This window comes from Erpetoichthys calabaricus, chromosome 11 (assembly GCF_900747795.2).
Source record: "Erpetoichthys calabaricus chromosome 11, fErpCal1.3, whole genome shotgun sequence".
Classification (NCBI taxonomy): domain Eukaryota; kingdom Metazoa; phylum Chordata; class Cladistia; order Polypteriformes; family Polypteridae; genus Erpetoichthys; species Erpetoichthys calabaricus.
Genome location: NC_041404.2, coordinates 123,929,538 through 123,942,638, shown reverse-complemented (window position 1 = coordinate 123,942,638; position 13,101 = coordinate 123,929,538). Strand labels below are relative to the sequence as shown.

The window sequence follows — 13,101 nt, the reverse complement described above, 5'->3', positions numbered from 1 at the left end:
GGACACACTGACCACAAGTAGCATTCAATGAAACAGCAGCACTCTTCCTTACACGTTTCTTAAACGGCTGACTGCCATACCCAACTGATGTTCTTCTAACATGTTTTCATCCCTAGGAGTCAAGTTTGTTCTTTCCTGAATTCTGGTTGCAATACAAAATATTTTCCAGACTTTACCTTCTTTGTACTGCTAACGTTAATCATCTGTGTCAATAACAAGATTCTTTTGCAATAATTCTACTTTAGCTGTCTGTTACCCCTTCTACACATTCAAATCTCCAGTGTCCTTATATCTTCTGCCATACATTTAAAGGTGTAATCTCTCATAGTATTTGTAATAATTGTTATAGGCCATTGCATTACACCTCAGGACAGAGTGGGAAGGGGTCGGGTTGTGTAGCTTCCTGTCCAAAATGCTATTTGGCTTTATTTTGGTGAAAATTACTGATCAAGTGCATATGGATAACAATGTGACAATCCAGATGCATTAAATATAAACTTTTTTTTTTTTACCTACAAGTCTAGCCTCATCTTACTGAATTGCTTTTGAGTGTGGAATCTGATGGGAATTGATTTAGAACATTAGCACAGTCTGGACGAGAATAGGCCATTCATCCCAACAAAACTCGCCAGATCTACCCACTTAATTCTCCCAAAATAACATCATGATTGCAGCCTACTGGCCAGAAGAAAGTGTTCCAGAGAACTTTTAAGAACTAGGAACTTTTCAAGAACTGATCATTGGTGTTTAGAACAAGTCAAAATCTAGAGAGTTCATTTAACCAATTTAGGTGATGGGGCTTTTAAATGTGTCCCAGATTAACTATTTTAGGGGAAAAGCAGAAACCATAGGGCTCTAGCTTGAAATGACCACTGTGAGGTGCAGCACCGTGTTATACCCAGACCAGCCTTTTGGGGCAGTGTTGGGGAATGTTACTTTTAAAAGCAACTTAATTACGTAACTCAAAATTGTATATAATTACTTATTATAAAATGTAATGTGTTACCAACAGTGTGTTTACCTTTGTGTTACTTTTTTGTCTTTTGTGTGGAAAATAGCACATCTCACTGGCCAGCATCTGCTAGTAAATCTTGATCCAATAAAATTGCCACATGCAAACAAAAAAAAATCGTGCTTTTATATGCTGAGAGAAGGAAAAATAGTTTGATTTTTTACATTGCCTAAAGATGAATCGGACACAGTATGAGCTGCCGTTCCATCATGCAAACAAGCAGCTCCAGGGCCGATAAAACGGGCAAAACTGCAAAGTTGCAAAAGAATTCCAACAAGGGTTGTAGCGGCACTACCTAAAAGAGTCGAGATCCGCTGGTACTTGGTGCTGGTGAGCACAGCAGTGGCCCGCTACAATATGAAATGACGCCATCGGAATAGATGGTGTTTTTAAAGCAGCACAATGTATTTCAATTTCTGAACAATTTAGCATAAAGGCAAGCTGCATATAATTTAAATGTGTAGTTTAACAATAAAGAGAACTTAAGATAGTAGACCCCAGTAGGAGGCTCTTTGTGGCCTGGCAGCGTGTGGGTGGTCCCCCTCTGAACTCCGCGCATGGCTGCACATCATGTTTCACGACTATCAAACTGTCACTTTTAATATAAGATGCATCCAAAAACATCTGGTAGTAAGAAAATGTTGTAATTGAAATGTCCCAAGATATTTTTTTTCAATGACCTTCTTCAGCACCTGCGTCTGCCTGAGCCCATTTTACTGTGCAGCTTTTAGCGCTCCTCATTGTAAGTGAAAATAATGTGAATACTTCCATCTGTTAAATGCGGTGCTTTGAGTCGTGTCGTGTTTGCCGACAAGTGATCTCACTTCAAGCAAATGCAGCATTATAGACCCCAAGAGACGGAAAAAAAAAAGTAATGTATTAATGCTGTCTTTTGTTTTAAGTAATGCAGGAATTTTTGCTTCAACAAAGTAAGTACTACGTTACGTTGCTCATTGCATTAAAAAGTAATCCAACTATGTAATGCACCTTATTTTTAAAGTGTTACTACCAACTCTATATGGGGGTCACAGTAGGCGTAGGGACAACGTGAGCGTGAAGTCAAAGCCTAACCTGATTCACTGTAGCTATACTCACCATCCATTTTCCTTGCCAAAAAGATGGGCAGGTGCTCACAGAGAGTTTGAAATGCCTTTGGCAATGTTAGGGGGTCAACATGAGCTTTTCCCTGGATGCCCAGAAACTCTGTGACATATCGGGTCTGGTTGATTTTCAGCCAGAAGTGATCCACCTAGAGGAGACAGAGGAGTGAGCTACTGTACATGCCAAGAAAGGTAAATAAAGTGACTCTCAATGGCTGCTGGACTAACACAAAGGTCCTCAGGGGTGCCACACATCGATTACATTCACCCAAACTAATCCATGGCCTTAGCTGTAACCATGCAGTATTTTAAACCGGGAGCTATGGAATCTGTTTTTGAGGCCCTGTGGAATGTTTAGGAGTGAAACCTGATGAGCTGGTGGCACTAGCAAAGTGGTAGAGCTATTTGCCAGCATTGTGCCTGCTCCCAGTACACAGAGTGGAAAACAAGCCCCCTATTCTGCTGAAATTGGAGTCCCCATTAGCAGCACTACACAAATGCATCAATCTCACTGAAATGTTCCAACAGAGACCCTTTGTCTGGCCCTGATGGCTACAAAAGCCATCCAGTAATAGAAGTTTGTGTTCCTGTAATTACCTTCTGTCCATTCTGCAGTTCCGATGCTGAAAGTGGGCCAGAGGTCTGCAGCGTACCTTCTAGAAATGCTCAGTCTGCATTCCGGGGCAGAGCTCGGAGAAGCCGCACACTCCTGGCTGAACGCAGCAATCGTTCACTCGGTTGAGTTAGAGGTGGCCTTGCCAGCTTACCTTATGTTGTGAAGGACTCAGGATGTTCTGCACACTTTCCAAGTCAGGCGCTTCAATTTTTCGAAGAAAACATGTTTCCCGATGACCAGGTTTGTAACACAACAGTTTCTAAAAAAAAAAATAGTAATTGAAAAAAAATAGGGAACAAGAAACACTAAAGCAAGAAAAAAAAAGTACATCCATCCAGAGACCTTTTGTTTTCTAACCCGCTTGCTCTTTTCAGGGCTGTCTTCATAGTCGGAAATGAGTGCAAAGTGGAAACAAGCCATGGTGCTAATCCACTGGAGGACACACACCCTCAATCACACATAGCGGACTGACCTTGGGTTTTCAGTTAACTGAACCTGAATGGCTTTGGGATGTGGCATTAAAACCTAGGCTAAGATCTGAACTCCATACTCGACGCCTGTGAGGATGCAGCAATTTATGGCCACCCACTGAAGTGTTGAATTTGCAGTGTGATTTAGGTTAATTCACGATTTCTGAGGCAAATGAAAAGGTGGCAGTAGCAGACACTACAACTTAAGTGGCCAGTTTCTACAAAAAAAGAGAAATTTGACTTTATCTGGTCCCACTTTTAGTTATCAAGACTGAACACTGGGCAGGGTTCTATGAGAGCCAGGTGAAATGAAAGATGCGAGGAGTGAACACGTGGACAGGTCCATCCCATAGCAAAACCCAAAAGCATTGAGCCAAGCCAAACAAAGTTGATACTCACATTGTGCAAGTCAAAGAGCACTGCTGTTGTATGGTTTGAGTGCGACGTGACATGGTAGGTAAGCAAATCTCCATGCTTTTCCAGGAGGGCGGACTGATTGACTCCAGATCCATACTGGTCTTGAAATGTTATTCGAACAACCTGCAAAGGAGACTAAAGCAAAAAAACACAAACTGAGATTTGTGACTGAAGACCCATTGAAAACACATCGTATCATAACTGCAGTGCAAGAAATAGGCACAAATCGGAGTTAATCCCACACTAAAAAGAGTCCAGAATGTGTCCTGGCTTGTGATGAAGCCAAAGCCACACAAGATTGTTGTCCTCTGCACACTTTAATTAACACCACACATTTAGACTTTGCCAGTAAGCCATGGGGCTGACTTTCTTAAATTGAATGCTTACGTGCTTGATGTTCGAACGAATCCCCAGAGCCGCCAGGACAGCCAGTGCAATGCAGATGACGGTCAGGGTGACGGCCAGCGATGCCCAGAGTGTCCGATGCGCGGACAGACTCGGCGGCCTCTTTTCCTGTAATGATGCGCAGAAGAGTTTCCATTGAGCGAGTTAGGACACAACACGAACCCACAACAGTACTCGGTGCGCCTCGTTCAACGCACAAGCAAAATTAACGAACACCTCGTTAACTCCCCCTTAACTTTAAACCCAGCAGCGTCTCACCATCCCGCACGACTTCGTGCAACTCCCCTGCCGCTCCATCCCGCTCCTCTTTAGCTGCCGCCTGCGCGAAGGAGTCGAAAATGCGGGCGTCGAGGAGACAGGGGCTCACCTGAGATCAGGGGAGGCGCACACGTCACCCGCACACGTGGCCAGGACGGACAATGAACAATGGGCAACCGCGGGTGGGGGCATCAGAGAGGCTAACTAAACGGGGAAGAGAAACCCGCACGAGTGAGGAGGCGCAGACCAGGCAACAACTTCTGTGACTAGTGTCGCCACGCGCGATTCGCCCGTTTGACGAGAACAATTCTACACATTTCAAAAACCTGACAACAAAATCGAGAGTGTCTACATCAAATTTAAAACGAATAACATCAGCATTCTTAATTTGGATACGGAGAACAGGCGAAATACTAAAGTGGACTTCGCATTCTAACGAAGAGATCATTTAACTCAAAATCACGCCAATGTTCTATAATTTACTTCTGACGTACTGCATTTTAATTATTTACTAATATAACCAGTTAGAAAATTAATGGATGGAGTATAGCAAGTTAATATCTGCCAGTGCAGGAACCCAACCTGAAACTGACATCACAGACTCTTCTTTACCAACTGTAAGCTGCATGTCCATAGATACTCAGAGAACATGGAAGGGGCATCGCACATCTCAGTAGAAAGACACACACACTGACAGCACTCATAACAACTCCTAAGCATCCAACCCTTCCTTGCATCACATTTAGGATTTCCTGTCCACAGTGTCAAAAACAGCCAAAGCCTAGCAGTGTAATACACAAGGGAAAAACCAACTCTGGGTGGGATGACAGTCCCATAACCCCAGATATGGTGGTGCTACTTCTCATCCCAACTACATTAACACTCAGCTGTGAACTGTTCGGTGTGCACCAGAGATCACAGTCTGGCGAGGCTAAGAGGACATCATATGCAAAAAAAAAAAAAAGCAGGGATGCAATCCTTAGGTCCTCACACTGGATACTCTCCAAACCTTGGCTGCATCTTCATTATCTTGTTGGTCACGAAGTAGAGAGGAGATAAGAGACACCCTTTGCGGAGCCCACCACCCGCTTTGAACAGTTTCAGAAAGAATGCAAACCCATCTCTTGCTATACGAACACACAGCATCGACCTTGGACGTTCATACTCGTAAAACACCTCCCCACAAGGCAGTATGGGATACGGAGTCATGAGCACATGTAGACAGGGCTGGCAAACCCCAATGACCATTCTCCAATACAAACCACTGCTCCACACTCCACATTGCTCCTTCTTAACCAGACATTCAACTATTGCACATAATCTCCATTTCAGTAGGGGCATTCCATGGGCGGTCGTCCCTTAGTAATTACAACACCTCTTCTTGTCCTCTTTTTAAAAATGGGGACCACCAACCCAGTCTGCCAATTCCACATCTTAAATAAACATTTGTCACTTTAGTACGAAAGGGAGGACTATTGACACACGAAGGGAGAGGGGCCAGCACCCACTTCTGTACACAGGACAGACTGAGGTGGAGAGAGTGACCACATTTACATTTCTTGGCATTAACATCTCAGAGGATCTCACACGTCACAGACCTGGTGGGGAAAGCCTGGCACTGTTTGTATTATCTGAGAAGGCCGAGGAAGGTTGGCATGCCAACCACTATCCTCAGCAACTTCAACAGATGTACCAATGAGAGTATCGTCACCTACACCAGCATGGGACTGCAAGGCTCGAAACATCATTAGGAACAGCACTCCCTGCACTGGAGATCATCTATAATGCCAGTGTTCTCAGGAGGGCCCGAAACATTATTAAGGACACAGCTCATCCACAACATGAACTATTCATACCATCCATCAAGAAGACGCTATAAGAGCATCACAGCGAGAACATCAAGTCTAAATGACAGTTTTCTCATTGTAAATAAAACTCGTCCCCTCAGCACTGAACGTTAGCGCACGTCTGGAGGATGGGAGGCCATCTTGAGACCACAGACCCTTCAGATCATTGAATTATTTGTATGTGCACTCTTATTTCTGTTACGCTTTTGCATTTCTTTTTCACCGGAGTGTTTTTGTTTATTTTTGTGTATTCTTGTTTATTGCTGGAGGACTCGCAGAATAAGATTTTCATTGTACTGAGCACATATGACAATAAAGCTGAAGGTGAAGAAGTCTAACATGTGCCAATAAACAAGCATGACCAAAGGAAAACCCACACAGAACCACAAACAAAAAACCTCTTAATTAAAAAATAACAATATGCGGCTACTAAGAGAAAAGACTAAACTGTTGGGACAGTCTTTGAAGTCGTTTTGTTAAATTTAAGCCTTTCCAAGGTGTCAGATTTCATAGACACCAGATGTGTGAACTTCTGTCATGGAGCCATTTAGACCAACTACACCACAACAGTGGAGTACAAGAATTAATGAAGAAATTGTAATTTTCTAACCCGTCTTATTCCACTAACAAGTCGTGGGCAGAGGCAATCCCAGCACAGAGGAGACATCAGTCCATTGTGGGTTACGCTAACTCACATCGCCAATCTGTTGGAAACAGAGGACATCGAATCTGATCTGCAGGACCACAAAGGTGTTAAGCAGATTAACACTGTGAAGAGTTTTTTGATGAGTTTCAAGAATTTTGGGAAGCACTGGAAAGATGTTGGAAATTGCCATGGAATTCTGCCGATTCATTCAGTCTTTAACATCACCTCCTTGTGAACAACCTTTCTATTATAAAAAAAATCTGGGAAGGTTGGAAGGAGATGAGATGTGATCTTCTCAGAGAGACACTTTCACATTCCACGAGACGAGTCTTTGTGCCAAGAGATTTAACCACACCCGGAACTGGAAATAAAAGACAAAGAGTAGATGACAAAGTAGAATGTCGTACAGAATTCAAAAACGCTGGCGCAGTACCCATGCAGAGCAGGTTGCAGATAATGGAAGTACGAAAATTCGAAATATATAAAAAAAGGATAGCAAAGATCACATTTGTGCAAACGGAAATTATTACTCGGTGAAATAACGGAACAGTGAAAAGAGATCGAATATATTGTTCAATTTAAACTTTATGTCGGAGACTTGTAGATCGTTTAATTTGTGTTGCCATCAGGGAAAGAAAAAGTAGTGTTTCTTCCCAATGAAAATGTGTATTCGCGAGAATTAAAAGATTTGTTGTTTGGTGAAAGTGAAATCCTGCAAGAGAAATCATCTCTAATTTGTGTGAATGCTATTGTCAGACACATTTCTCATAGAGAGAAAGAAACGATATTCACTCACAGGCAGTTATATGTTGCATTGTCATGTTGTAATTCCAAACACAGAATCAAAATTCAATGCGATATTAACGAAAAGGTAAAAGCGAAAAGAGATAGAAGTGCGCCGCGCGAGATGCAGATCAGGCGGCACGGCCGCAGCAGCAGCAAACCAGCAGCTGATCGAGAAAAGAGGAGGGTAAAAAACACAAAACTATTGTTTCCCATTGTATCACCGTTTAAGAGGGGGCTTCAGAGGAGCAACTGCGTCTCCTAGGGGTGCATTCAGCCCCCCTCTTCACAACACAAGCGGCATGTGATGTGATGTGAAGTGGCTGGCGCGTAGCACATGCCGGCAGGGGGGGTTTTGGGGGGGTTGTCGAACAAATTGAGCAGGGGGAGAGGCCCCCTAGTTATTAAAGAAACAGAATTACATTTATTAGCCAAGTGTGGACACATACAGAGGAATTTGACTCTTCAACTACATGACAGACATAAACACAACTGATAAGAACACACTTAAAAATAAATACAAGACATACAACGTACACACATGCAAAGTGCAAGGCAGAGTAGGAAATACTAAAACATTCTGTACATCACATTAACTATATGTAGGAATACTCCAAGATATTTGGGATGGATGCCCAGACTGAACAAGAACAGCTGATTTAACCATTTGTGAACCTGATGGCCTGTGGCAAAAAAATTGTTGTGTATCTGCTTGCTTTGGTGTAGCTTAGTCTAGAAGTTCAAAATGTTGTGGTCTGTACGTGAGGGCTCGGTGTGTTGAATTTTCCCGCCCACTTTATGACTCTGGAATAGGACAGGACCTGAAAGGTGGGAAGCCTGGTGTCAGTGATCTTTTCAGTAGCCCTTCTTGTTTAGTTGCTGATCTAAACCACACTGCGATGGATGAGCTCAGAACAGACTTAGTGGCTGCTGTGTAGAAAGGAATCAGCAACTCCTGGGGTGAACTGCCTTTTGTTTTACTATGGAGTCTATGTTGGCTCTCCAGGACAAAGGGGTATATGTTGCCTACCCCATGTATTTCGTAGTGATGGCCAAGATAATGTTTTAATTTCATATTTTCATGCAGAACGGAGATAACATTTTCAGATGTTATATGTATTTATGATGGCCAACACTGGACAACAGCAAACAATACCAAAAAAATCCATGGAAAAATCTCACATTACCCATGTCACATAATCCACAGGTCAAGTCATCTAGTTATTTGTGTTAGGTAGAATGCCTAGACAGGACTGGGTGGTCTCGTGGCCTCGGAACCCCTTCAGATTTTGTTTTTTTTTTCTCCAGCCGTCTGGAGTTTTTTTTTTTTTCTGTCCTCCCTGGCCATCGGACCTTACTTTTATTCTATGTTAATTTTTATTTTTTATATTTTGTCTTTTTTCTCTTTCTTCATCCTGTAAAGCACTTTGAGCTACATCATTGTATGAAATTGTGCGATATAAATAAATATTGTTGTTGTTGTAGTCAAATGCTCTGGACATCCCAGATACATACTTTTTACCCCGTCTAAAATGTATTGAAATCGAAGTGATAAGGGTAGACCCCAGCAATGATGCTTGCAGTGCACCATCTATTGGAATTTATTTTGTAAAGCATGCAGTAATGAAATGCATTGCGTTTGTCATTTCAACAGATAGGACTTGACAAAGATTTGTAGTGATTAAATGCATTGGTACATATGTTTGAGATGCTCCATCTGTTGGAATGACAAATACAATGCATACCGCTTACTACAATAGTGAGAATAATGTAAATAGTAAGGTGGAAAATTTTAATACTAAGGTGAGAGCTGCTGACATAGTCGCACCTGAAAAAGAGTTAAAAAATCTTCTAGCACTGTTACACCATGGAAGACCCAAAGAGTGTCTGATCTAAAGAGAACATGCCGGAGAGCTGAGTGTAAATGGAGAAAAACTAAACTGATTATCCACTATGAGATATTGAAGGTTAAAATAACAGAATACAACAACATAGTCCGTCTTGAGAGGCGGTATTATTTCTCTAGAATTATAAATAATAATGCTAGTAATCCCAGAGTCGTATTGTCTGCAATTGATCGTCTGTTAAATCCAGGTCACTCAATGGAATGCCTCCAAAATAGTTCCAGTGAAACTTGTGAGGCTTTTGCTGTATTTGTTAATCAAAAAATTAATGATATTAGATATCATTAATTGGGGTATGGGGTACATTGTGAAGTATCTTCAAAGGGAACCGAATGGACTCTGTCCGGTAAGAAGATTAGGATACAACCCTTGACAAGCAGGACAGCAAGGCCCAGTGGTCAAGTCCAGTGGACTGACAATATGGAGGAAAGGCAGACAAAGAAGAGGTGCCCGGTGAATAAAATGAATATTTCCTGCTGCTGTCTGATCAGGTGACATGCACCATTTAGAGTGGGGGGTTTGGTGTTCAGACTTGGAGGGATGCAGAATTTTGCTTCCGGCCAATCCAGTAACTAGAAACTGAATTATGTCTAAAACTGAATTCCTTGTTTAAATTAAACCTTTGCCTACTGGGACTTTTACTTGACTCAGTTTGAGATGAAAGGCCTGTTTTCATCAAAATTGTTTTACTGCTTTACTAGGGGGCTTCGTCTCCTGCTCGCTTCGCTCACCAACCACTACATGCCATTGTGAAGTGGGGAGCTGAACGCACCCCAAGGTGACGCGGTCGCTCCTCCAAAACCCCTTTAATGGTGATACAATGGGAATCAAATAAACAGTTGTTTTTTTTTTTACCTCCTCTTTGCTCGATCACCTGCTGGCTTGCTGCTGCTGCTGTGCTGCGTGAGCACTTCAAACGTTTTAAAGTCACTGCCTTGTCTCTCTTCTCCCCCAGACATCCTCAAACACTATTTGATATCTTTTCGCTGTTCCGTTATTTGACCGAGAAATATTTTCTTTGTTTGCGCTAATGTGATCTTTACTCTCATTTTCTTGAGACTTTCGAATTTTCCTATTTCCATTATTCTCTAACCTGCTCTGCAGGTTACTTGCTTCCAAAGGTTGTAAGTATCTCTCTCTGTCTCTCTTCAAAACATCACGTCTCGTTGCAAGATTTCTTTTATAATAGAGAGATATATTTTACAGCTGGGAAGAAAACCGGAGTACTTAGTGTGAAACTTTATGTAGACATGGAGAGAATGTGGGAATACCACACAGACAACCAAGGAGCAGTGAGCCAGCGGAGTTAACCATTGCCTTTCCTACTTATCTTTTAATAAAAATCGTAAATAAATAAGAGCATACGAGAATTTACAGCAGTTAGTAATCTTACTGACTCTGTTTGCTGAAAAAATATTAAATAATTAAATTAGGTGTCATTTGATTTTTGTGAAAGATGCGTATTAAACACAATGAACGAGTGTGGATGTGGCCTGAAACGGTCCAGTGCTCTGACCAGAGTTGCCCCTGATGCTCCTCACAACCATAAACTGGATAAGCAGATAAAGGAAAAAGGATGAAGAGATACCCATCAGTCTCCTGCTAGGAATATTCCTGAAAAGAATCAAGGTGTGCAACTGGATATTTAATAAATAAAAAGGCAAAAATCACAACGTTGGCAAGCTTGCTCTGGACTGCATTCTTGACCTTTATCATTACAGTGCCTATAAAAAGTCTAAACAAATGTTCTTTATTTTTATATCTCCTTTCTAGACATTTTAGAAGTAGAAGGCTACTACAAATTTTGCCTAATTTACTTTTACAACAGCACCACAATCTGGGAAAACTACATGTTCAGTGTTGCAAAGCGAGTCACTGGCCAGAACTGAATTTGAAGTTCCACAGCCCACTGCCTTTACTACTAGGCCACATGCCTCCAGAAACTGTCATGATAAGAATGACCTGAATTCATACATGTTATAATATAAATTATAACCTCCCAAGGGGAGCCACTGTAACTACAAGCACAAGCTAACCCAACTCATTCCTGTAGCTGCACCGATTCACTGGTCAATCTTTTGATCAAGTTCATCCCCACACTCTTGACCTCCTCCATTTAGGGCTGCTGCTCAAAATTACCTGTAGGGAACAAGGCATTCTTTTCCAGTACAGGACCACGACCCCAGATTTGGAGGTGATACTTGTCATCCCAACTGCATTACACTTAGTTGTCAGCTGTTCCCATGTGCATCAGGGATCGCGGTCTGATGAGGCTGAGAGGACAACATCATGAGCAAACAGCTGAGATTCAATCCTTGGGTCCACGTACTGGATACTCTCCAAATCTTGACTGCACCTTAATTATCATATTGGTCACAAAGCAGAGAGAAGACAACACATACCCTTTGAACAGTCTCTGAAAATATACAAACACGTTTCTTGCTATGCCAATGCACTGGCCTAAGGGCATACAGTATAGCATTGACTCTTAAAACACCTCCTTCAAGATAGTATGGGATACACAGTCATAAGCACTTGTAGACAGTATTGGCAAATTCCCATGACCACTGAAGTATCAAACAAATAGGTAGACCACTGTTCCACCATCAGGACAGAGTCCACATCACTCCTCCTCAATCTGACATTCATCTATCATACATAATCTCCATTCCAGTACCCCTGTATAGGCATTGCAAGGTCTTTTCAAAATGGGGAACCACCCACCCAGCCTGCAAGTCCAAAGGCACAGTCTAAATCTTCCACACAATATTTAGTAAGCATGTAAGCCCAACCACCCCCATATTATTCAGCGATTTCAGCATTTCTGGTCAGACTTCATCCACTTGCTGCGGCCATGTCATTATGGAGCTTTTTATTCACTGCAGTGATGTCCGCACAGAGATGAAGTCCACCAAAGTCAAAGCTTCTGGCACTAGTATATACCCAGAAGGATTAAGAGTTCCTTACAGTACTCAATCCACCTCTCACTGATGTCTCCAATCAAGGTGAACTTTTATTCTCCTTGCTGACACATTTATACCCAGCCCAATATGTTTGTTTATTTTCATCTTATAATACAAGGTCATTTTGCATCAGTCATCCTAAAACCAAATTACAAAGGTTAATATCAAGTGGTGTGATGCTCCCAGTCGACTGATTTGTCTCACCTTTTAGTTCAGCAGTATCTGAGTGGCCACCTCCACCTCACCTGGTCTCCACAATAAAACCTCCACTGTCCACCTTACCAAAAAGGGGAAATCTACTCCTTTAATTCCTTGTGTGCTTTGAAACAGCATCCTCTAAATGAAGATGGTAGACTGAGCAGACATCAGCGACCCCTCTAAATCACACAGGTATTTTCAGTAAATGCATTTCAAAGATAAGGTTTCTTTTTAGCATGGTTTAAGAGCCCAACGGTAAATCACCATTTAAGACGAAGAAGAAAAACACCAAGTGTACACATGCAGAAGAATGCATCTAGTGAGCAGTTACACACCACCTCCCAAATTTTCCTTCTGACCCTTCATCTGTGCAGCATATCATGCAGACCATTCCTTTAATTCAGATAACTCTCTTCCACTTACTTTAAAAATAAAGAAAGTAGGTACTTTGGCCACAAACATTCAGCACATGTCTACCCAGT

General features: G+C 42.0%; 1 protein-coding gene across 1 annotated transcript in view; it reads right to left on the bottom strand.

Annotated features, from left to right (window-relative positions):
* bricd5 (BRICHOS domain containing 5) overlaps positions 1–13,101 on the bottom strand; it is a 14,008-nt gene extending 907 nt beyond the window's left edge. The window contains exons 1-5 of the mRNA XM_028813823.2: positions 4,279–13,101; positions 4,003–4,128; positions 3,598–3,750; positions 2,880–2,987; positions 2,108–2,261 (exon numbers count right to left, since the gene is read on the bottom strand). Coding sequence (XP_028669656.1) covers positions 2,108–2,261; positions 2,880–2,987; positions 3,598–3,750; positions 4,003–4,128; positions 4,279–4,317 — 580 coding nt within the window. The 5' untranslated portion in view covers positions 4,318–13,101. The remainder of the gene's footprint in view (positions 1–2,107; positions 2,262–2,879; positions 2,988–3,597; positions 3,751–4,002; positions 4,129–4,278) is intronic.